This window comes from Lontra canadensis, unplaced genomic scaffold (assembly GCF_010015895.1).
Source record: "Lontra canadensis isolate GAN:19392208 unplaced genomic scaffold, GSC_riverotter_1.0 scaffold78, whole genome shotgun sequence".
Taxonomy (NCBI): Eukaryota; Metazoa; Chordata; class Mammalia; order Carnivora; family Mustelidae; genus Lontra; species Lontra canadensis.
The window spans coordinates 5365344-5390475 of record NW_022631072.1 but is presented as its reverse complement, the minus strand read 5'-3'; the positions used below and the strand labels follow the sequence as shown (position 1 = coordinate 5390475).

The 25132-nt window shown below is 46.1% G+C and overlaps 2 protein-coding genes across 2 annotated transcripts in view; one reads left to right on the top strand and one right to left on the bottom strand.

Annotated features, from left to right (window-relative positions):
• CEBPZOS (CEBPZ opposite strand) overlaps nt 1-6096 on the bottom strand; it is a 54499-nt gene extending 48403 nt beyond the window's left edge. Inside the window, exon 1 of the mRNA XM_032881913.1 lies at nt 5889-6096. The gene's annotated coding sequence lies outside the window, so the exon portion shown is untranslated. The remainder of the gene's footprint in view (nt 1-5888) is intronic.
• LOC116881853 (glucokinase regulatory protein-like) lies at nt 1256-24806 on the top strand. Its single transcript, XM_032881918.1, is given in 19 exon segments — nt 1256-1379; nt 1686-1841; nt 2009-2075; nt 2682-2752; nt 3120-3193; nt 3544-3610; nt 3793-3846; nt 4800-4894; nt 7471-7576; nt 8949-9037; nt 9039-9065; nt 9676-9774; nt 10012-10151; nt 10228-10344; nt 10528-10625; nt 10724-10807; nt 21606-21752; nt 24020-24154; nt 24596-24806. Coding segments are annotated over 19 exon segments (1857 nt in total). The 5' UTR covers nt 1256-1319; the 3' UTR covers nt 24767-24806.
• Nucleotides 24807-25132: the final 326 nt, after the last annotated feature.

Here is a 25132-nt window from a genome sequence, read left to right as displayed (position 1 = left end):
TCTGCCATCCAGACCTACTTGTAGACTGCGTCAACTTTTAAATCTCTTCCCCATTCATAATCTGATATTGATTCTCTTCGCTCTCATTCATTCTTTAATTTATTAAATAAATATTTATTGAGCGTCACCTAGGTGTCTGGGCATGGGAAGAGCTGGAGTCCAGCGGTTAAGACAGCAGGCTGGGTTTATAGCAGCGGAAGTCTAAAGAGTAGCAACCTATGGTTTTTAGCTCTTCTTCCTGCCTGGCGTGGAGAAATTGGTCGTTTAAGTGTCAGGTTTCCTAAAATCAGAGCGTCCAGAACCTCATAGGGCTGTTGGCAGGATCCAGTGAGATAATGTTGGGGAATGTCTTTATAAATCTCATGACACTGTGTGAGCGAGGGATTATCATTAATTTGCACCAGTCTGTTAGTTACTTCATTCGTTTAACAAACATAAATCCTTAAACTATTTCATGAGATCTGGAGTGTGAGTCCCCTTTCTGTCAACTGTGTGATCTTCAGCAATGACCTAACTTCTCTGAGCCTCTGCTTTACCATCTGCAAAACGAGGGTGTCAGTATGGTCTCCTCAGTGTGAATGTACCCAGTGAGATACTGTATGTGAAAAGTGCATGGTTCAGTGTAAATAAATGTTGGCTCATGTTGTATTTAGGGCAGATACTTTGATTTCTAATTCTCATTGCAGCATTTCTATTTCTGTGGCACTTTTTTCCTGTAATATTCAGTTCAGCGTGTGTTCCCCTGGGGCTCCAAAGCTTCTGTTAGCTTCCTTCTGAGATGAAAGAGTGAAATGGAGCAAGAGGTGCAGGGAGGGCTGTGTGTTCTGGACATGTGATCAAGCCATGGCTCAGGTCCTCTGACCTCTGCTGTCCCTGAGGACCCTGATCTCTGGCCTCCTGTTGCATCCTGGTCCCAGAGCACTCTGCTCAGGGATTCTCATTGTCCTGGGACTGGGTATTACCCTGCACTTCTGAGCTCCAGGCCCTCCAGAGAAGAGGTCATTGTGTCCAAAGGTTAAGAGTAATGAACCTCAGGTTTCCCCCTTCATGGGGCAAAGTAGAGGCTGGGCAGTCTGCATGCATGCAAAGAGGGACCCCTGGAGCTTCCCTGGGGTGCCCAGAGGGCTGGGGGCCAACTGATCAGGAAAGGGTATGGGGAGAGATAGTCAGAGGGGCCGGTGCTCAGAGAGGCCAGGGTACCTGGGTTAATCATCACTGTGGCTCAGATAAGGCCCCGCCCGCTGGAAGCAGAGTTAGCGTGACAGAGAGTTTGTGTGGCTGAAGATGCCGGCACGACAGGGTGTCCACAGCGTGCGACCATGCCGGGCACAAAACAGTTTCAACATGTGATTGAGACCCCAGAGCCTGGCAAGTGGGAGGGGAGACCCCCCGCCCCTTCTCCATGTTGGTCTTCTGTACTGATTCCTAGAATCATTTCTCATCTGGACTTCCCTCCACCCTGGGTTTCTGTTTTCCCTCTCCTCCTTCCCATCTTCCTTCCTGACCTTCCCCTATTAGGCCCAGAGTACCAAGTTCAGGCTAAATCCTTGGATGGTGTGTGTGTGTGTGTGTGTGTGCGTGTGTGTCCCCAAACCTTGTGCCTGCTGCCACTCCCACCTCCAAATCAAGAGGCATGAGTGAGGCCTGGGCTTCCTGTCTGTATCCTTGGGCCCCCTTCCCTCTAGTTGTCTGGGTATGAGGCAGCCCTGCCAATCACAGATAAGTCAAACCCACTGACCCAGGACCTCGACAGAGCAGATGCCGAGCAAATTGTTTGATTGCTGGGACAGTGCGATGCTGAGATCTTCCAGGAGGAGGGGCAAGTCATGCCCGCAGACCAGGTAACCCACACCCATCCCCTGGACACTGAAAATAAAGATGCCAACTCCATGCCAATGGTCCTTAGTGTTTGAGACCTGAGAGCCCCTCCACCACACCATTCATTCCTTCCCCTCCCCCAAATCCACTATCCTTTTCTTGGCTTCTGATTCCCACCTGTTCCCTACAGAGACTGTATAGTGAATCAATTCTGACCACCATGGTCCAAGTGGCTGGCAAAGTTCAGGAAGTGCTGAAGATACAGTCTATCTGTCTTCTCCCCTCCTAATTCTCTCCCTCCCCCCTTTCTCTTTTCTTGGCTTTCACTTCTCATTTTATTCCATCTCCATTCTCCTTTCTCCCAGTCCTCCCTCTGGCCTCTTTATTGTCATCTTATTAATCAACAGTAATTATAATAACTATTATCTACATCACACTCTGTAATTGACATTGTGCTTTCACACTCATTACCTTTGCAAAAACCTGTGAAATCAGTGTGTTGTCTCCATTTTTTTTTTTTTTTTCAGATAGGAAAACAAAGGATAATCACAGTAGCTTGCCCAAATATATCCAGCTAATAATTGCTGGGTAGTGCTGTTTTTTATTGAGTGGTTGGTGGATGACAAAGCTGCTCTCCGTCCTTTCTGGGATGAGTAAGGGTTTGAGTCAGTAGCTAAGCCAGAGTTGGGAGTCAGACTGAATTTTCGTTCTCAAATCCAGGCATCTTTCTGTTCCCTTTTGTGGTAAAAGGAGGGTTAAGGAGTCTCCCCAGGAGTTCTTCTGCTGCTGACAAAGAAGGAATGTGCTTCTCCCAACCTGAGCTATGAGCTAGGCCCTGGCGACACAGGCAATTTTTCTTTCTCAGGAACCTGAGGGGGGGCTGGTGGTGCTGAGTGGTGGGGGCAACTCTGGCAGGATGGCCTTTCTCATGTCAGTGAGTACCCTGATCCCCGATTTTCCTTCCTCTGCCTTCTCAGGGTAACCCTCAGGACCATAAAGCTCATGATAGCTAAGCTCCTAGGTGGCTCTCTTGAGGCCTGGCTCCTTCTCTTCTCAAAGTTGGATCTCACCATGGAACCCCTATATCTTCGGAACCCACTTGGGCCCCACTCCGTCTATTGCACGTGTCTCTAAATCCCACGCACCCCAAGCCATCATCTGCAAGTAGCTTTCAAAGTGCCAAATTCCAAGCAGGACTGGCTTAAATGTTGGTCTGAGGGAATCCTCATACTAGTTGTCAAAATCCAAGGTAACCGCTCCCTTCACTTTCATCACTACCTCATGTCCTTCCCCCCGGACAAGTCTCCTTCAACCAGCTGATGAAAGGTCTAGGACAGAAACCTCTTTACACCTACCTCATTGCAGGCGGTGATAGGTAAGCCAAGCTGGCCCGTGAATATTTTCTTTGGCCTCGATAGTGTTTTCTAGAAATAGAATTTTAAGGCTTTCAGGTGGAGATTGTGCCCAGTTTGCTTTGGTCCCCATCATTTCTTATTGCCTTATCCTTGGCCCACTTCACATACTCATGTCACCTGACTGGCCCTTGTAGGAATTGGAGTATTTTTAGCCCTAGAAAGCATCTATCATCGTGTTTAGCAAATAGTAGGTATTCAATGATATCTTTCCCATCATTCCCTTCTCTTAAAGCATTCCCTTTTCTTCCCTAGTATACCGTAACCTTCTACTTTCAAACCAGTGCCACTGACTTTGAGTCTGTCCTCCTGGGTCTGTGGTGGCATCTAGGGAGGGGACAGAAGATAGCGCCCTGCACGGGATTGAAGAACTGAAGAAGGTCTGTGTTTTCCCCTGATAGCCAACCAGACATCTCTGTCTGTTCCTTCTCGCGAGGACACAAAAGTCCCATCCAGCCAAAGCCCGTTCTCTTCCCCAGTCCTGACCCTGACATCTCCATGCAATAGGTTTATATCCTAGAATCCTCCTGGTGGCACTGTCTCACCCACCCTCCTCTTGTAGGTGGCTGCTGGTAAGAAGAGGGTGATTGTCATTGGCATTTCGGTGGGACTCTCTGTGAGTGTGAAGACAGCCTGGGGGGATCCATTCTAGAGGGAGGAAGGGGGTGGGGGCAGAACAGCATGGAAAATAGATTGACAAAGTGGGTACTAGAAAACAGAAAGGGTTCGCACAAGGAATTTTGATTTTACTCTCACTAATTGAGACCCAGCTGCATGAATGTGGAATGACAGGGAAAGGATCCTATTCCAGAATACCTGTGTATCAGTCCATTCAACAACCAAGGTAGATGGACTAGTCCCAGGGTCAGCAAAGCACACTGGCCAATCATGCTGCTGCCCATTTTTGTAAATAAAGTTTTATTGAGACACAGCCATTTGTGTTTACATAAGATCTATGGCCACATCATGCTACAACGATAGGGTTGAGTATTGCACAGAGTTCATAGGGGCCCCAAAGCCTAAAATATTTACTCTCTTGCTCTTTACAGAAGAAGCTGACCCCTGGACCTGTCCTTTGCTACTTAAGCATGGTCCTTATTTAGCAACATCAGTATCTCCTAGGATTTGCTAGTAATGTAGAATCTCGCCCCCCACCAAGACCTACTGAGTCTGCATTTTAACAAGATTCCAAGCACTGGATTTGGTGACCCAAATTTTCTCTCACCACTGTAGTATACGATTTTAACAATTCACTAAGCAGAAACAGGTCCAGCAATGCTAGATGCGGAAGGAGGCACACAAGGAGGGCAGGACACTGACCTTAAGGAGCATACAATTTAGTTCAGTAGTTTTGAAACTTTACCATACAGAGGATTTCCTTGGGGGAACTTGTTAAAAATACAGGCCTGGGGCTGTCCCCTTCCAAGGCAGATCCAGTAGATCTTACCTGGGCCTGGGACTGTGCATTTCTAACAAGCACTCAGGGGGATTCTGATGCTCCTGGGCCTCAGGAAACACTAGAGTAAGCCCTCCCCTCTCATCATGCCCTTTTTCTCCCCCTACCATCAGGCTCCCTTTGTGGCAGGCCAGATGGACTACGGAATGGACAACCCAGCCACCTTCTTGCCAGTCCTGGTTGGTTTCAACCCCATGAACATGGCAAGGTGAGCCCACTGTAATGAAAGGCAGTGACTGGCCAGGCCCCTGGGGGAGGCTGAGAGGAAACCTGTCAAAATCTACAGTACGGGGGCACCTGGGTGGCTCAGTTGGTTAAAGCCTCTGCCTTCGGCTCAGGTCATGATCCCAGGGTCCTGGGATTGAGCTCCGCATCGGGCTCTCTGCTCAGCAGAGAGCCTGCTTCCCCTCCTCTCTCTGCCTGCCTCTCTGCCTGCTTGTGATCTCTGTCTGTCAAATAAATGAATAAAAATCTTAAAAAAAACAAAAACAAAACAAAACAAACAAACAAACAAAAACCAAAATCTACAGTATAGCCACAAAGAGGAGGGCATGGTGGCTATGGTCTTATTGATCGCATCTCAGAACATTAAAGTAAATACAGACTGTCCCTGAGCTTATGAGGTTTTTGTTTTTGGTGGGTTTTTGTTTTGTTTTGTTTCCGTTTTTGTTTCGTTTTTTTGGTCCACTGGTTGATGTAGTCTCATTTCAGAAAGGATTGAAGGCAGCTTACAAAGGCCACATAAAATACCAGAAAGCAGACATTCAAAACAGGAAGTGAAGAGACAAGGAAAACAAGGGCCAGAAGATAGAATAGGGTCGGGAAGATGCATACCCCAAAGAGAAGCATCTTTTCAAAGGAGCCGTGGGTGCTGAGTGGCCTCTGATTCCCCTTTGCCCAGCTCCCTTATTGTGGAACCATTCTCCTTTGTCATCCTAGGCTCCCCTTGGGTCCCCCTCTGGCTACTCAAACCCCCACCCTGTCCCCCTTTCCTGAGCACTCTGTGCCACCCAATCACCTCTGCCTTATTCTCTATGTAGACGGCCGCTTGGATCCCAGAGGTCAGCGTGTGAAACCGATCGTGCTAAGGTGTGGTTCCTAGGTGTTCAGCGTCAGGAGCATTAAAGCAAGAAGAAAGTAGACTCGTAGGCCCTTGTGCGAGAGCTCGGATGTTGTCGCTTTGGGGTGAGGCCCTGAAATACCTTATCTTTTGAGACCAGCCCTGGAGATGCTGGTGCCCAGCCAGGTGCGGGGAGCTCTGCTGACTTCACCATTGGCGGGGGCCTCTTGATGAAGCTGAAGGCTTCCTGTCGCTGGAATGTTCCAGGGAAGGCTTGTGGACTCCTCAAGAGCGGCTCTGCACATGCAGTGGTGGTCCTGGGGGGAGGGGTGGCCGGGTGCTTTCTGAGGTCCCTTTCTCAACTCCCAGATTCCAGGCTTCTAGGAATTCATGTGAAAATATAAATGAGTCTGAGATACTTTTAACCCTGCTCCTTTTAATGGAGGACTCTCCTTCACCAAAAATGTATGTGCTGCAGTGGATGCTAATTTCAGGCCCTGTGACTAAGTGAAATGACGGATTTCAAACCATGTGGGTGTGGAGATCTTCCAGTTGTTCCTTAAATCAGTGGCTCCCAAACTTGGCCGATCTTCAGAGTCATCTGGGAAGCATTTTAAGAATACAGATTTGGGGGCTCCACTCCAGAACTCCTGAAACTGACTCTCAGGGTGGGCGTGGTATCCAGAAATGGGTAGTTTAAAAAAACAGAAAACAACAACAAAAAAAGCACCAACCCAAACTCCCCAGGTGATGTTGATGACTAGCCAAGTTTGGGGATCTCAGTGTTAAACCGCACAATGAACCCTAGCTCCGGGCTCTGCTTAGGTCTCTAGGGACTTTCCGAAGTAGTTCGAGGACAAATGACAGGAAACACTTCTACAAAATGGGCGTGCAATATGTGAAATTTGCTTGCCATCAAGGAAATACAAATGAAAAAATACAAACATAGTTAAAGAAGGGGTAGACATTTTGCAGGGATGGGATGATGAGGGGAGGTTAGGGAGGCCTTATACAGAGGTAACTCTCTGAGCTCCTGCCACAGTGAGTCATTGGCCAGGTATCCCCTAGCAGAGTTGACCAGTAGAGGTCAACTACAGAAGATCCCTGTTCTTTGAGATTCCATGGTTGCACCTAAGCAGGTAACAAGCCTGATGTTCTCTCGTCCCCTTAGCACATTGTTTTGTTCGTGGTTAATTTATTCGAGAAATGTTTGCCAACTGTTGGATGCTACGCTTCATGCCTTGTAGCTGTGCTCCTTCAGTAGGAATGGTTGTCCCTCCCTCAGGTAGTGAGGGGTTCACTCTTTGGGGAGATGGCCAGAATATATTTCCAGGAATGAGAAGGGCTTCTGATGGACCTTAAGACTGAAAATAAAGTAGCAGTTTTGACATTCTGATGATAGGCACTCCTCCTACAGAGAGTTGTGGGTATTGTGGCCATGGCAGTGGGACAAGGGCAAGGACGGGGGCACAAGAAAGTTCTGGTATCAGGCTGGAGCTAAACTTGAGTGTTGGCTTTGCTGTGGGATTAAATTGTTGAATATTTTACTAACCCTTTTCCTTGGGGTTCAGGGACACGGTGCCCCTATGAGTTCCAAAGCACATCTCTAGGAGAATGTTGACGTTAGACCCAATCCCAATGTGGTCTTTGATCCCGACTCTCATCTGAGGCCCTTCCTTTAGATTCTCACCATCTCCCCACGTCTCTCACTCTGTGGGCCCCAGAAATGACCCCATAGAAGACTGGAGTTCCACATTCCGACAAAGAGCAGAGCGCATGCAGAAGCTGCAAGAGAAACAGGAAGCTTTTGTGCTCAATCCTGCTGTTGGGGTAGGATCCTCCCCACCCTCACCTAGGGAATGCTTGCCGCCTCCTGGATGCCTCCGATCTTGTTACATCTTGTCTGAATTCCTGGCGTAGTGTGTCAACTAAAATGTCGTAAAGCAAATCATATTTTCCCAGTCCCTTCCTGACCCTGTCTGCTAAATCCATAATCATTAAACAGCTAACCCACCTAGGGCAGGTTTCCCATTTGAAGAACCTCTTTTGCATCTGTGAGTAGAGAGGATTGAATGGAAAGGTGAATTGCTTTCTGTTTCTCTTACATTTTCATTTCAAAGGTGGGCTTTAAAACAATGGCATGCAGTTTCATTCTTCTGCCTTTCTAATCCTCTCCAAAACTGGGTGGACCTTACAAGCCTCTGTGCTCCTCTTTCTTTTTTTTTTTTTTTTTTTTTTTTTTAAGATTTTATTTATTTATTTGACAGGCAGAGATCACAAGTAGGCAGAGAGGCAGGCAGAGAGAGGAAGGGAAGCAAGCTCCCTGCTGTGCAGAGAGACCGATGCGGGGCTCGATCCCAGGACCCTGGGATCATGACCTGAGCCGAAGGCAGCGGCTTAACCCACTGAGCCACCCAGGTGCCCCTGTGCTCCTCTTTCTTTCGAGTGTGGTCTACCCTCACTTTGACTTGACAAGGCCCTGAGCTCATCCGTGCCCCTGGACCTCTCTGCCAGGGATGGACCCATGTGTGACATTTTCCTTGCTCTTCCTACTGTGAGATGGGAAGGCAGCCGCCCCGTGTGAGGTCCATATCTTTCAGCTCTCAGGCGCTCATCTCTCCTCCCATCTGCAGATGTTTACTTTTAATCTCCTTTCTCAGACACCAATTTGATCATTCTCTTTGCAATAATCTCTTTATGCTTGGTGTGTCATGCTACATCCCTGTCCATTACAATAGCTGCTTCACTGGTCTGTCCAAAGAACCTGAAATTAGACGTTTGCATTGACAAACTGCTATTTAAAAAGTGGAGGGTTGGGTTGGAAGAAACTATTTGAAAAAACAAATCAAAACAAAACCCTCTCCAAAAAACACTTATTTCCTGCTAATGGGATACTTAGTCACTGTGGCCTCCTCCTTAGAGTCCTAAATGTGCCATGGAAATGACCAGAGGTGGCCCTTATCCTCTTTCTGCTTGTCTCAGTGGAGCCCACAACCCAGCCCTCCTCATAGCGCACTGGGCACCCCCAGTCCTGCTGAATGCAGGCCCAGTGGCCTCTAACCAGCGCACATGCCCAGGAATTACTAACCAGACTCTGTGCCAGGGGCCTCTAGCCGGAGCACATGCCCAGCAGCTACTAATTTGTGAACAACAGGATCCTCCTTCCTCTCCCAACCTCTCCCGGGGGTCATCACCTCCTTAGCCTGAGGGCCTTAGTGGCTCCTCCCGGATGAAAGGGGGAAGCCTGACCAAGATCCTGCTGGAAATCTTGCTACTGGCCGCCCATAAGACTGGACCAAGGCAGCGCAGCCTCTCAGAGGTAGGAGAGTGCTGTCAGAGTCAGGCAGGGAGGGGGTCGGTATGGGCTGGGGGATGGCAAGTGCAGATGCAGAGACAGACGGGTTAATGGCAGCAAGACGCAGGCCCAGTACCACCACCCCCACCGCACCCTGGGCCTGGGTTTCTTAGCACACAAAGTCTCACTTGTTTCCAGTGGACCCTGGGCTCCTCAGGTCCCACTGATCTCTGTGCCCACCTGGAACACCTAATCCCTGAGCCCACCTGGGACACGAAAGCTCACCTAGTTTCAGCGAGTCTTTGGCTTGGGGATGGTCCAGGTCGTGCAGGAAGAACTCCTTCTGCTGGGGGCCTGTGTCTCTGGCCTGGCTCCCAGAATCCCCACTTACCTCCTCGTCCACTCCGATCCCATCCTCCTCTCACTGCTCTCTTCATGTCCTTTGCCCTCTGTTGGATCTTTGTGTTCTGCTCATTGAAGCCCTTTCTGTCCTCTGTCATGTGTTCTGCCTCCACTAGGGACCAGCAGAACTAAGTTTTCAGGGAATTGTGCCTTCCCCTGGGCAAGGGTGGGTACTCATGCTATCTAGAAGGGGCCCTGGGCCCACCCCGGGAGCTGGTGGCCTTTCTCCCAGGTGCCTTCTGGAAATCCTGCGGACTTTTGAGCCGGCTCATCAGGTGACGTAGAGTCAAAGCCCAAAGATCGCTGCCCTGACGAAGCAAGCCTGCACCAGGTGTGTGGAAACGTGTTAGGAGTGGGGACATGGCGTGGGTGGGGGACTGTCCTGAGAACAGCGAAGACTCTACAGGACTCCTTAACACGGTGAGGGGAGCAGGTCTGCATGATGGAGGCCACGGTAACCTTTCTGTTGGTTTGCACCTGTGCTTGGCCGTGTGCATCTTTCTCTGATCCCTGATCTTTTCTCACTGCCATATCTCCTCTCGTGTCCTGACCTCTGGCCGGTGCTCAGCCTGGAGAAAAAAGGCCGCGTGTACCTGGTTGGCTGGCAGACCCTGGGCATCACTGCCATCATGGATGGAGTGGAGTGTATCCACACCTTTGGTGCCGGTGGGACCCCAGTCCAGACTTTCTTTCTGGCTCCTCCTGAATGCAAACCGATTTCCTCCCCTCATCCCCAGCACATGGGGGTTCCTCATTCAATGTCCAGACTTTCCTATTTGAATAGGCATTTCCTCTCGTGCCCAGGGTCCCCAGTTCTCCTTCTCCCAAGAGGACTCCCTGACTTCCACCTTGCCATCCCTCACAGAAATCGACACTGTGGTCTTCATTTTCACCCTGGATGGTGAGAGGGAAGGCAGGGGCGGTGGGGTGAGCAGACATAGGCAGGGGAGTGACTCAGGGGAACTGTCATTTTTCTGGGTCTTAAAGCACCTGCTCCGAGGAAGGGAGAGGGGCGCGTGTCCTGACTGGACCGCAGGGAACAGGAAGAACAGCTTTCATCTCTGGCGCCCTTCCCCTCTCCTAGACAACCTCACGGAGGTGCCGGCGCTGGTGGAGCAGGTGAAGGAGAAGACTGCCAACATCCGGGCCCTGGCGCATAGCACCGTGGGGCAGACCCTGCCGGTGAGGGTCCAGCCTTGGGGACGGAACCTGGGGTGGCAATTACAGCAAGGCCTTCCTGGGGATGTTGCTCTAGCTCCATTCTCTCTCTCTTTCTCCAGACCCCTCTGAAGAAGCTCTTCCCCTCCATCATCAGCATCACGTGGCCACTGCTTTTCTTTGAATATGAACGGAACTTCATCCAGGTATGGGGAATGAGAGGGTATTATCTGTGCTGAGGGACTCAGAGGGGGAAGGGTTCCAGAAATTAGAAAACTCAAGTCTGGGGCACCTGGGTGGCTCCGTGGGTTAAGCCTCTGCCTTTGGCTCAGGTTATGATCTTAGGGTCCTGGGATCGAGTTCTGTATCTGGCTCTCTCCTCAGCAGAGAGCCTGTTCCCCCCCACCCCTACCTACTTGTGATCTCTGTCTGGCAAATAAATAAATAAAATCTAAAAAAAAAAAAAAAAGCCCGTCAAGGCTGGAGGGTGGAAAGCTTTGCTGGACTCCCAGAAAGCCAGCTGGGCAAGTTCTTGTGTTACCGGGTCACTCACTGGTCAGTGTTTCCAAGGCAATGGCTCAGTTCTCTCCAGGAATATGTGAAAACGACAGGCAAGGCCACCAGTCACCTGACCGACACTCATTTGTCCCTTTTTCAGGTTCATTGTTGATGTTATAGTCATCCTCACTATACAAAAGTCTTTAAGGTATATCCTTGCAAGTTCACTATGCTGAATTCACTGCAGACAAAATTACTGATATTGTGTATAATATAATGAAATTATAATTTCACTAATTATATTTATTATAATATTTGTAATTATAATTTTACTAATTATAATTTCACTACTGAAGCACTGATAATGCTTTAGCAAGGCATTATCAGTACAAGCACTGACAATTATCATAGAAATAATTATCAATTTGGGTACACTTTGCAGTTTCGTCTGGAGAGGGCATTGGGACATCTGAGTGTTAGTTCACCTGTGCTTTGTGGCCCAAGAAAGAAGACAGTTTTGCATCTGTGGTTCCTCCGTTTTCTCACCTGACACCTGCCCACCATCCACAGGGCACAACCAGGGCCCTGAAGGTTTGTGCTGGAGACATGTGGTCTCATCCATTATTCAGATCACCTCCTCCAGGAAGCTTCCTGACTTGGCCGAACAGCTGCCGTGCTTTCTTACCTGCACTCAGCACTCACAGGAAGCCCTTCCCCCAGAGCCAGGGGGTCCATGCTCCTTCCAGTGCGTACCTTTGTCTTCCCTTCCAAATGGTGTTCATGGGTGACAGCTCTACTTTTGTGGCATACTTTCCACATTCGTTGTCTCCTTTGACATCTCACATCTTCTGAGAAGTCTTCTCCGATGAAACCCACATTGTCTAGAACCCTCCTTGATGTGAGATACCTCTTCCAGGTTCCACTGTGCCGTCATCATACCTAATACACATGTAGGACTCTGTACTTTACAAACTATTTCATTTATAATATCATTTCTCATAACGGGTTCCTAAGAGATGTGGTTTTCCCCCCCATCTCAGATAAGGAAGCTGAAACTAAGAGATTAAGGCATTGTAATCACAGCCACGTGGCTAAAGCAGGAGCCAGGACTCGAACCCTGGCCTTGTGACTCTACGTCCGTGGTTTATTTCACTTTACTGTATAAATTTCAACCATATCCATGAACTGAGCCAGATTCTTTCACTCATTCATTCATTATGTACCTATCACGTGCCAAGTCCTATTCCAGGGATAGGGGATATAGTAGGGAATGTTAACCTGTGATCTTTTGAAAAAGATCTGTGTTTTTAAAGAAAATTATAATTATAGTAGCAATAATTTTATTGTAAACACTTTGGAAAATACAGAAATCAAAAGGAGAATAGCATTCATAATAACCTTCTTCCAGGGGCGCCTGGATGGCTCAGTGGGCTCACTGAGCCCCAGTGTTCTCAGGAGACTAGAGGATCAAAGGGATCCCTTATATTCCTTAAATTCGACCTTGACTGTGCCAAGGAAAAGAATAAATCTCAGATACAAATGCTTTTTTCTTTAATGTTATTGAAAACAAAACACCCAGTTTCCCATTTTTAAAACATATCCTTAGAATGGGGTGCCTGGGTGGCTGAGTGGGTTAAAGCCTCTCCCTCTGGCACGGGTCATGATCTCAGGGTCCTGGGATCAAGTCCCACATCCAGCTCTCTGCTCAGTGGGGAGCCTGCTTCCTTCTCTCTCTCTCTGCCTGCCTCCCTGCCTACTTGTGATCTCTCTGTCAAATAAATAAATAAAATCTGTTTAAAAAAACAACAACAACAAAAAAAACAACCTTCTTCCAAAAAACCACTTAGACAAATTTTGGAGAATGTCCCTCTAGGCTTTTTTATGCATATGTACGTATGTAAATATATTTATACAAAAATAGGACCATCTTCGCCATGCTGTTTTTAACTCGCTTCTCTTCACTGAAAATTATGAACACCTTTCTGTACAAATATATCCATATCATCCTTTTTTAAAAGATTTTTATTTATTTATTTGAGAGAGAGAATGAATAGGGGGAGGGGAAGAAGGGCAGAGGGAGAAGCGGACTCCCTGCTGAGGGCAGAGCCCAAGGCAGGGGCTGGATCCCAGGACCTGAGGTCATGACCTGAGCTGAAGTCAGACACTAAGGTAACCGAGCCACCCGAGTGCCCCTAATTCAAATTCCTTTGATGACTATGGAGATTGGCCTCTTGAAGATATATATTGGCTATTATTTTTTTTTCTTTATTGTGTTACTTCTTCATGCCTTCTGAGCATATGCACCCATTCTTTTGGGCATATTTAATTTTTTCTTACTAATTTATAAGAGGGAGTGTATATAGCAAGGACAGTAGCCTTTTTTTAATTCCTGTTCTATGTTTTCCTCTAGTTTATGACTATTTTTTATTTTTCCATTGTTGATGGAGAGATATTTCCTTTCCATTTTTACATGGTCACATCAATCAGTCTTTTTTTGGCGTGTATAGCTTCTGTCTTTTGCTTGGTTCTGGTGTGTATCTTTCCAAATATATTGCGATTGTTTGAAATAAAGAGGCTTCCATTAGTAAATCTTTAGTTGCAGAAATATCGTTGATGTAAACTCCTCCCACACTTTTATTTTGAAAACTTTTCCACCTACAGAAAAATCGCCACAACAGTGAACACCCATACAATTCTCCCGAGATTCCCCAATCTTTTTTTTTTAAGATTTTATTTATGTATTTTACAGAGAAAAACAGCACATAAGCAGGGGTAGTGGCAGGCAGAGGGAGAGGAAGGAGGAGAAGCAGGCTTCCCACCGAGCAGCATACCTGGCATGGGGCTTGCTCCCGGGATCCCGGGATTGAGACCTGGGCTGAAGGCAGATGCCCAACTGACTGAGCCACCCAGGCGCCCCTAAATTCACCAATATTTAACATTTTGCCACATCTGCTTCATCCGTCTTTTCCTCTGAATTATTTGAAAGATACTTGGAGATAAGATGACATTTGACACAAATTACTGTGTCCCCTAAGAACAAGGACATTTGTCTCCATAACCACAGTATAATTTTCACACTCAGGAAAAAGGACCGTGAGTACAATTATTGAATATGCAGACTGTGTTCAAATTTCCCCAATTAGCTCTGCATTATTTTTATTTCCAGGTCCAGGATCCAATCAGAGATAACACATTGTACTTTGTTATTAGGTCTCCTTAGTTTTCTTTAATCTAGATGAATTCTTTAGCTGTTTTCTGTGTCTTTTATGACATTGATAGTACAGGAGTCTGACCAATTATTTTCCAGAATGTGCTTCACCTTGGATTTGCCCGATTGTTTCTTCATTATATTCAAGTGAAGTGTTTTGGCAGGAGTGCCACAGAGATGAGGCTCATAGATGAGTGTATCACATCGGGAGATGCCTGATGTCAGTTTATTCCTTTACTGGTGATGTTATGTTTTATCATTTACTCAAAGTAGTGTCAGATTTCTTTTCTTTTTCTTTTTTAAGCTTTTATTTATTTATTTGAGAGAGGCAGAGAGAGAATATGAGTGGCAGGGGAGGGCAGCGGGAGAGGGACAAGCAGACTCCCCACTGAGCAGGGAGTCCATCGCAGGAGCCCAAGATCATGACCCGAGCTGAAGGCAGAAGCTTGACCAACTGAGCCACCCAGGCGCCCTGGTTGTGTCAGATTTCTTTGCATCCCGTTCCTTAGTGATCTTTCACCCAATGGCTTTAGCATCCACAGATCATTCTTGGTCGAATCAATTTATAACTATGGTGGTTTTTAAATGGTGATTTTTCTATCTTTCTGTCTACATTTACTAGTTGGGATTCTTCTGTAAAGAAAACCTCTCCCTTCTCTCCCCACACCATCTACATTTATTTAGACTCAGTTTGGAGTCATGAATTTTTTGTTGTTAAATGTGTTTTAACCCATTCCTGTCATTACTGATTTTAATACTCAAAATGAGAGCTTATTCAAGCTGGCCCCTTTGTCGTTGTGACATAGTCACATCAGTGTTGGAACACTCATTGCTGTATTTCTTTTTAGAAAAAGAAAAAAAGCACCTTTTCTCTAATGCAGAAGAGTAGTGTATGATAGTCTTTTGTGTCTTGCGTTTTTTCTTAAGAAGATATCTTAGAAACCACTCCACTTCAGTTTCTAACTCTATTAATTATTACTTACCTGTGTGTGTGTGTATAGATGTGTGTCTGTACACTAGTGTCCCCAGACATCTATGTAGGAGAACAGAAATGTTGTCCCAGGTTCACCTTGTACTTTCCTAGTTCCAGTCCTGGCTGGAATCCGTAATTTTCAAGGAGTGCTGGTGGTTGTCCTTGGGGATCGGTACAGCAGTCCTGCCTTCTCACGGTTGTCCTTTCCACAGCTTCATTTACCCTAATCTACTGGTAGTCCAGAAGCAGATGACCCCCTTACAGATTGCCAAAGGATTGGTAGTAGTCTAACCCTATGTCACGATGCCTACGTCATTCCTGTCCCTCCATGTCATGGAGCAGCCATTTTGTCATCTCATATCGTCACCAGAAGGCAAAGGATGAATACAGTACAATAAGATATTTTGTGAGAGAGACCCCAGTCACATAACTTTTATCATAGTATCCTGTTATAATTGTTCTATTATGTTATTAGTGGTGTTCATCTCTTACTGTGCCTAATGCATGAACTAATCTTTATCATTGGAATGTATGTATAGGAAAAAATGGTATGTGTATGGCTCCGTACTGTTTGCAGTAGCAGACATCTACAGGGGCTCTGGAACTTATCCCCAGGGGTAAGTGGGGGCTGCCATATTTAGAAACCTAGGTGCTAGGTACGCTCACTGCTACTGCTGACTTTGCCTCTAAGCAAAATTCTTTGGTAGAAAGAACAAGGAAATACAGGGACACCTGGGTGGCACAGTCAGTTAAATGTTGGACTCTTGATTTTGGTTCAGGTTATGACCTCAGGGTCATGAGATTGAGCCCCACATCTGGTTCCAAGCTCAGCATGGAGTCTGCTTGAGATCCTCTCTCTCCCTCTGTCCCTCTCCCTGCTTGCATGTGCGTACGTGCACTCTTTCTCCTCTGTCTCAAAAAAGAAGGAAAGAAAGAAAGAAACAAAGAAAGAAAGAATGAACAAGGAAATACAGTTGATCTTGAACAACATGGGGGTTAGAAGCATTGGCAACCCACACAGTTGAAAATCCTGTATAACATTTGACTCCCCCAGACTTAACTAATAGCGTACTCTAGACCAGAAGCCTTCCCAATAACATAAACACTCAATTAACACATATTTTTAAAGTTACACGTATTATATGCTGTATCCTTACAATAAAATAAGCTAGAGAAAAGAAAACGTTAAGAAAATAATACAGAGGGGTGCCTGGGTGGTTCGTTTGTCAAGCGTCTGTCTTCTGCTCAGGTCATGATCCCAGGGTCCTGGGATCAAGCCCCACATTGGCCCCTGCTCTGCGGGAAGCCTGCTTCTCCCTCTCCCACTCGCCCTGCTGTGTTCCCTCTCTTGCTGTGTCTCTCTCTGTCAAATAAATAAATAAAACCTTAAAAAAAAGAAAAGAAAACCATACAGAAAATTCATTTATAGTACACCACCCTGTATTTTTGAAAAAAATCTGCATATAAGTGGACCTGTATAGTTCAAACCTTTGTTGTCCAAGGGTCAACTGTATGTTTTTTTTCACATAAGTAGATATATATATATATATATATATACACACACATATATACATATTTATGAATTTATATATGTTCTCCTTCCTGTTTTCCCTTATTGAGAACGTTGGTTCCCAACATTGTCAATTTTGTTGTCCATTTCCTTAATCCTACAATAAATAACCACTTTGAAATTGCTACCCTGATACCACTACCATCAACAAACTTACCAAGAAACAGTAAAGATTTCTTTGCAGTTCTTTTTGTCTTCTGACCATATTCCACAAAAGACACATAAAGTGTTCAAAAGTTGCTAGGATTAGGGTGCCTGGGTGGCTTAGTGGGTTAAAGCCTCTGCCTTCAGCTTGGGTCATGATCCCAGGGTCCTGAGATTGAGCCCTGAATCCCAGCTCTCTGCTCAGCAGGGAGCCTGCTGCCCCTTTCTCTCTCCGCCTGCCTCTCTGCCTACTTGTGATCTCTCTGTCAAATAAATAAATAAAATCTTTAAAAAAAAGTTACTAGGATTAAATTTTTTCCTCTCTCTGTAGTTATGTTATCAATATGATATATAGTGAGTTTCATTTCCTTTATTTTTTATTTTAGAGGGTTTGGGTTTTTTTTTTAGGATTTTATTTATTTGTCAGAGAGAGAGACAGGGAGAGCACAAGCAGGGGGAGCAGTAGGCAGAGGGATAAGCAGGCTCCCTGCTGAGCAGGATCCCGGGGCCTTGGGATCATGACCTGAGCCAAAGGCAAACACTTAACCAACTGAGCCACCCAGGTGTCCCTGAGTTTTTTGTTTTTGATATCACTTTATCTTTTGACTATGTAAAACATAACGTGGTTTAAAGTCAAACTGTATAATAAGGAGATGTCCCAAGCCCTTCACTCTTCCTTCCACTTGTTTCCACTCATCCCTGCAGGTAAACAATTTCATTAGTTACTGACTTGCCTTCCTATGTTTCTTTTTGCAAAAAAAGCGTATTTGTTTGTACTTTGCAATTTTTTCTTTTACAAGAGTCACTGTGCTATGTATACTCTTTTGTGCTTTAATGAGATATCCTGAAAATAACTCCACTTGGGTTTATAAAACCCTTCCTCATTATTTTTTAGATTTGTGTGTAGATTGTACATGTGCAAGAATGGTTGGGGCAGTCTCTGATGTAGGGCATTTGGTTGTCTCCAGTGTTTTGCTATTACCAATAATGATTTAATGAACATGTATATGTTTCTATAATGTAGAAGTGTATCTTTGGGTAAATTCCTAGAAGAACAAGAGCTGGATGAAAAGACAAATACATACGTAATTCCATTAGATACAGCAGCATTTCCCCTCAGAAGGATTGTCCTTTTTTGCTTCTTGTACCAGCAATATAGGAGAATGCCCGTTTCCTATAGTTCCTTTTTTTAAAAAAGATTTATTTATTTATTTATTTGAGGGAAGGGAGGGTGGAGGGAGGGAGTCTTATGCGGACTCCGCACTGAGTGTGGAGCCCAGCATGGGGCTCAATCCCATGACCCTGAGATCAGGACCTGAGCCAAAACCAAGAGTTGGATGCTTCACCAACTGAGCCACCAAGGCACCCCTTTCCCATAGCCTCTTTAAAAGCATTCAAAAGCTTTTGAATTTTAGCCAATCTGGTAGATGAGAAATTCTATTTCTGTGTGGTTTTCATTTCTATTTTACTTATTATGTGTTTGGTTGAGCATGCTTAAAGGTCTTTAGTAAATCTTTTTCTTGGTGAACTGTGTATTCATGAAAATACATGAAATACACTCATTTTCTAATGGTATTGGGGTCTGGATGCTCCCTTGATTTTTAGTACTTTATTTCTATTTAAAAATATATTTATTTGAGAGACAGAGAGTGAGAGAGCACAAGCAGGGGGAGTGACATGCAGAGGGAGAGAGAGAGAAGCAGGCTCCCCGCTAAGTAATGACCTCGATGCTGGCCTTGATCATGACCTGAGCTGAAGGCAGAGGCTTAACGGACTGAGCCCCTGATTTTTAGTACTTCATAAATCAGGGGCATTAGTTCTTTCTGATATGCATTGTAAATATTTCATTTGGGTTTTAACCATGCAAATGTCTTTGTTTTAATTCTACTGGGGTAGAACTTACTAATCCATTTTTTGTTGAACCTGGACCGTGAGGCACAAAAAGCTCTCTGCTACCCCCAGGTTGTAAAGGGACTCCACCTGTGTTTTCTTCTAGTACATGTTTCTTCTAGTAAAAATGGTTTCTTTTTTCCTTTCCTTCTTTTTTTTTTTTTTTTAAACACTTAGACCTGCAATTCATTAGTTTATTCTTCTCTATGGGTTAAGGTATGAACCCAATTTAATTTTTTTCTGTGTGACTATCTGATTGTCTCTCTCCATATATATATATATAATTTATTTGAGAGAGAGAGAGCGAGAGAGAGAAGGAGTTGGGGGAGGGGCAGAAGCGGGCTCCCTGTTGAGCAGGGAGCTCTATGGGGAGCTCCATCCCTGGACCCCAAGATCACTACCTGAGCTGAAGGCAGATGTTAACCAACTGAGCCCCCCAAATGCCCCATCTCAATACATTTTTAAAATTCATCTTTTCCTGAGTGATTTGAGGTGCAACCTCTATCAGATACTTAGTTCCCATGTGTGCTGGTTTATTTCTGGACTTTCTGTTCTGTCCTACCAGTCTATTGATGTGATGATGCCATTCAGTTTAAATATAGAGGCTTATTGTGGGCTTACTATTTGAAAGGTTAATGCTTCTCTCACTCTTCTTTTTAAGGGTTTTTCTAGGTACAGTTGCTGCCTTTTTTCTGCATGGACTTTAAAATGAATATGTCTGGATTCAGATTATGTACACTTGAAAATATTTTTGTGTTAATGATAGTTCATGGTACAAATGGTTATTTGATGGTCAGTGACATAAATGATATAACCCAGATTTGACCGATCTCTTTCCCACAGGGCAGTCTGTGTACTGCATACTAGCTAGCTTCATTTTGATTGGTCGGATTTCTGTGTGCACTCTTTTTTTTTTTTTTTTTTGCCAAATGAGCCACAATATCTTTTTCTTGTTTTTTTTTTTTTTTTCCCCAGTTTTTATCTAAATTCCTGTTAGTTAACATACAGTGTAATGTTAGTTTCAGGTGTATAGTATCATGATTCAACACTTCCATACAACACCTGGTGCCCATCACAAGCGCATTCCTTAATCCCCATCGCCTGCTTCACCCACCCGCCCCCACCTACCTCCCCTCTGGTAACCATTGTTCTCTGTAGCTAACAGTCTGTTTCCTGGTTTGCCTCTCTCTCTGTCTCTCTCTCTGTCTCTGTCTCTCTCTCTCTCTCTCATTTTCCCCTTTCTTTGTTTTGTTTCTTAAGTTCCACACACGAGTGAAATCCTATGGTGTTCATCTTCCTCAGACTGACTTAGTTCACTTATCCTCATAGTCTCTGGCTCCATCCACAACCTTGCAAATGTTCCTATTCAGTACTCATGTCCTTGTCAATCGCTTGTTAAGTATTTTCAATATACCCTCTGCAAGGGGTGTGTGTGACCTGCTCCTTCTAGAATGCCAGCATAAGGAGGTAGAAGTAGTGGTAGCTTGTTCCCTAGCCCGGCAAGGACCCAGTAATGAATCCCCTCAATTCGTTTTCTGGACTCTTGTTACAGTAATAGATGCAAAGTGCAGTAATAGAAGGTTGTATAAGGGCAAGAGATGAGGGCCAAGGACAGGTGGTCTTTCACTCACAGTACTGTGTGTTTGCACAGTGTTTTAGTATTCGTGTGCTTTCATATACATTATCTTATTCCCCCAAGGAGATGATTGTGGCCATGTAGGAAATGCCTTCATGACAGATCAGAAGACCTGGATTTAGGTCCTGATTCTACATGTCACTTCATATAAACTTATTCAAGTGGCTTCTTTTTTTTTTTTTTTTTAAGATTTTATTTATTTGTTTGACAGAGAGAGACACAGTGAGAGAGGGAACACAAGCAGGGGAGTGGGAGAGGGAGAAGCAGGCTTCCCGCGGAGCAGGGAGCCCGATGCAGGGCTTGATCCCAGGACCCTGGGATCATGACCTGAGCTGAAATGAAGGCAGATGCTTAACGAATGAGCCACCCTGGCACCCCTCAAGTTACTTCTTTTTATTTTTTTAAGATTTATTTATTTACTTGAGAGAGAAAGAGAGAGTACAAGCGGTGGGAGGTCTTGTGGGCTCCGAATGCAGGGCTGGATCTCCTGACCCTGAGATCGGCTTACTCGACTGAGCCACCCAGGTGCCCCTCAAGTTACTTTACTTTTGACCTCTAGTTTCCACAGATGTAGAAATGGGGATAAAAAAGCCTAGTTCGTTGGGTTGTTATAGGGGTTAAATTGAACTAATTTTCAACAAATGTGTATTGATCAATAACCATGTATCAGCCATTATCAGAAAGATTGGGGCTCTGGAGCAGAGTAAGACATCACCTCTGCTCCAGGAGCCTTTGGTTTAGTGGAATGAATCCCAGGACCTTCACTCCTCCCCTGCCATGCCTGGGGAGCAAAAGGAATGTTCTGGTAAGTGCAAAACCCTTCTGTGCAAGAACTCAGAGAAGAGATGTGTGTCCTGGGGGTTCAAAACCACAAATGTGTGACACCAGCAGTTTTGCCGGGGACAGTCTTGGTTTACAACTACCGTCCTAACATCTAAACTCGGGGCTGGTCAAACAAATTCCATCTGTATTTAGGTCCCTGGTTTTTGATCCCTGGATTGTTGTCTGACAATAGGGCCCTATGCACCCTGTTGCTCTCCCATCCTCTCATTTCCCAAACCCCCGTGTGTGTGGGCTCTGTTTAGAAGTTCCAGCATGAGCTAAGCACCAAGTGGGTGCTGAACACCGTGAGTACAGGGCCCACGAGCTTCTTGGGAAGATCCTCCAAAACCACATTAGACCCGTGCATTCCCAACTCCAAGCTCTTCTGGAGGGCGCTGGCCGTGCTGCAGGTAGGCGGCGATGGGACGTGGCTGGCTGGGGCCTGGCCTCCTGCCTGGGCTGCCTCGGAGCTATGGACATGGGTGGGGCTAAGGGCTGACTTTCCTCCTGCTGTTGTCTTACTGGGCTCATCCTCTCCTCTAGGGAACGCATGTGCATGCTTGGGGCATGCCTGTGAGATTATAACTATCAGACAATTCTTTCAGTCACAAGTATGGGACAGACACCTAGTTCATTCTGGTTTAAGCTAAACAAGACACGTGACTGGTTCACGTAACTGGGGTCCCAGGATAGCCAGATCCCAGTACTCTAAACAATGTACTCCAGAGAATGTCAGCCTTGAACTTTCTTCTATGTTGCTCTCCTTCTCAGGCAGCTATTCTCCAACAGGTGGCAAACTGGGCCCCAGCAGTGCCGGCCCTGCATCCTACCAATTTAGCAACCCGGATGGAAGGAGAGTTTATCTGTGCCTGTGATTCCCATGCATGCCTGGGAGGAAGGGCTCTTGGTGGCTTGTCTTGGGTCACATGTCATCCCTGAGCTGGTCACTGTTCTCCAAGGGAAAGCAGCCCTCTGCCCAGGCCTGGCTCATGTGCTCTCCCTGTGGGATGGCACTGGAGGAAAGGGTGGGAAGTGAGTCTCAGTCAAACGGCCTGGCCTGAGAACGGAGGAACAATATTTTTCTGGAGGAAGGTCAAGGCGCTTGTACTAGGAGGAGGAGGAATGGATGCTGAGCACATAGCACAACAGCTGGTCATGAAAGGAGGGTTGCGGGCGCCTGGGTGGCTCAGTGGGTTAAGCCGCTGCCTTCGGCTCGGGTCATGATCTCAGGGTCCTGGGATCGAGTCCCGCATCGGGCTCTCTGCTCAACGGGGAGCCTGCTTCCCTTCCTCTCTCTCTGCCTGCCTCTCTGCCTACTTGTGATCTCTGTCTGTCAAATAAATAAATAAAATCTTTAATAAAAAAAAAAAAAAAAGAAAAGAAAGGAGGGTTGCTAGGTTTAGCAAATAGAAATATAGGACAAATTTGAATTTCAGATAAATAAAGGATTTGGGGGGTATAAGTGTATTTCATACAATATTTGAGGCATACTTATAGTATTATTTTCATTATTCATTTGAAATTCTTATTCCTGGGTATCCTGTATTTTTATTTGCTAAATCTGACAACCCTGTGGAAAGGGAATCAATCCAAGAGCTTTAGTGAGGACCCACCAGGTCCCTAAAACCTTCTCAAATCAATAGAACCAACAAACCAGAAAAAGAAAAGTACGTTATGCTCTTTAAGATCCTGGGGTTGGGGTGGGTAGGGGGAATCAGAGATATGTCTGATCCAGGCCTCGCCATCACAGAGTGGCCTGTCTGAGGATTACGTGGGAGACTGAAACCTGGACCAGAATTCGAGCTTGCCAAACATAGCTAGACTCGAGCCATCCAAAATGGCAGCAACCACCCATATATGGCTACTGAGCCCTTGAAATGTGGCTAGTGTGTCCGAGGAGCTGAACTTGAAGTTTTGCTTAAAAACTGAAGCAGGGTAATTTTCTTCATTAAATGCGACCTCATTGTTTTGGTAGAACTACATTTTACGTTTACATCGAAATTCAGTACCTGAACTGAGATGAGCTGGGATTATAAACTAGACACTGGATTTCAAAGACACGATACAAAAATATTGTAGAATATCCTACCAATAATTTTTAATATTATTTACATATTGAAATAATATTTTAGATACACTGGATGAGATAAAACATGATTAAAATTAATTTTCTGTTTCTTTTGCATTCCACATGTTTCTTTTTGAATGCAGTACTAGAAAATCCTAAATTACATTTCTGGCTCGCATTATATTACTCTTGGGCAGTGCTGAGCTAGCGGAGGAGAGGGGAGGGTGACAAAAAGGAACAGCTTTGCCAATGAGCCACCTTGGCAGGGTATAAAGAAGGATAGGGTTAAGGAGGAAACCGGAAGAGTGAGTTCAGTTTAAGACGACCCGCCTATGGGGTTGGAGGCACACGGCTGAAGGAATGACCAGTTTGCCATTAATCCCCAGTTTAACCCAGCCAATCAAAGCCCACCACTAACCCTTTTTCTTCACACGTGGTGATTGTGAGTTTGGGATTGCCTATACGGACCACTTCTCTGTAGCCTCTGTGGCCAGTCTTCAGGATCTCAGGTGCCTGCCTGCCACTCTCCCACTTCTTTCTCCTCCTCCACTCTCTTCTCCCGCCCCTTTGCCTTCTAGCCGGACACTGACCTTACTGCTTCTTCCACAGCCGTTCTCTGGACAGCCCAAGGCTCGATGCATCGAGACCCTCCTGCAGGTGATCCACTTCCCCCAGCCACTGTCGGATGACATTCCGGCTGCTCCCATCTCCTTCCACATCCAGCTCGCACACGAGAAGGAGCAGGTATCCTGCCGGCAGCTAGTCATTCAGCAAACATTTACTGAGTCCTCAGGACTCAGTGTATCAGGAATCTTGCTTGGTACTGGGTTTACAAAGTTAGAGACGTTCTGCCAACGAGCTCCCTGTTTCTCGGGGCATTGTGATCGTGACAAGGAGGCACAGAGGTGCGGAAAGGCTGCTGCAGGGGTGCAGAAAAGGGGTCTGTTTAGGAGGGGAGCCAGGAAAGAGGGGGAAGGGCCTTTGAGCTGGGTTTTAAAGGATGAATAGGAGTTTTCTGGGTCCGGGGGAAGGCGTCTTTCTGTTCTTAACCCACCACACTACAATTGCTGGTCTTGATAACTCCCTTCTGGGCTTGCATCCAACCTAGTGGCTTCTGACTCCCACACCGAATGCTAGATGGCCTCACTCTCTCTGACTTCAGTTCTCTCTGCCTCTTCCCCACAGGTGATCCCGGTAGCCCTGCTGAGCCTCCTATGTCGGCGCTCCATCCCCGAGGCGCAGGCGCGGCTGGCTGCTGCTGCGTCCGTCTGTGAGGCTGGCCGGAGCGCCCTCTCTGGGCCAGGTCGGAAACGCAGCGCGGACCCCCTGGAAGCCCCAGAGCCTACCCCGCTGTGAACTGGTATTTCTAGGCGCGTGAAGCCCTTGGAGGCATGGTGGACTCTCCAGCACGGGAGTGGGAGGAGAGGCCCAGTTTCCGGGGCCACCCGCAGCCCAGGGTGGGAGAAAAGAGGCTCTGTACTTTGGGAGGGAGTGTCCTTGCTCTTGACCCACTGGCATATTCTGATTTCAGAAATAAAATGAAATGCCTTGTTTTGAAAAGTTAACCTTCCGATCTCAGTAAGTCAGAATCAATAAATTAAAGGTGGGACAAGACGGGTGGCATGGGTTGGTCCCAACAACCGGTCTATTTCTTTACATCCGCCCTGCCCCTCAAACCCATTTCTTTGGCCACTGATCCTGACCTTATCCCAGCACCTCTGT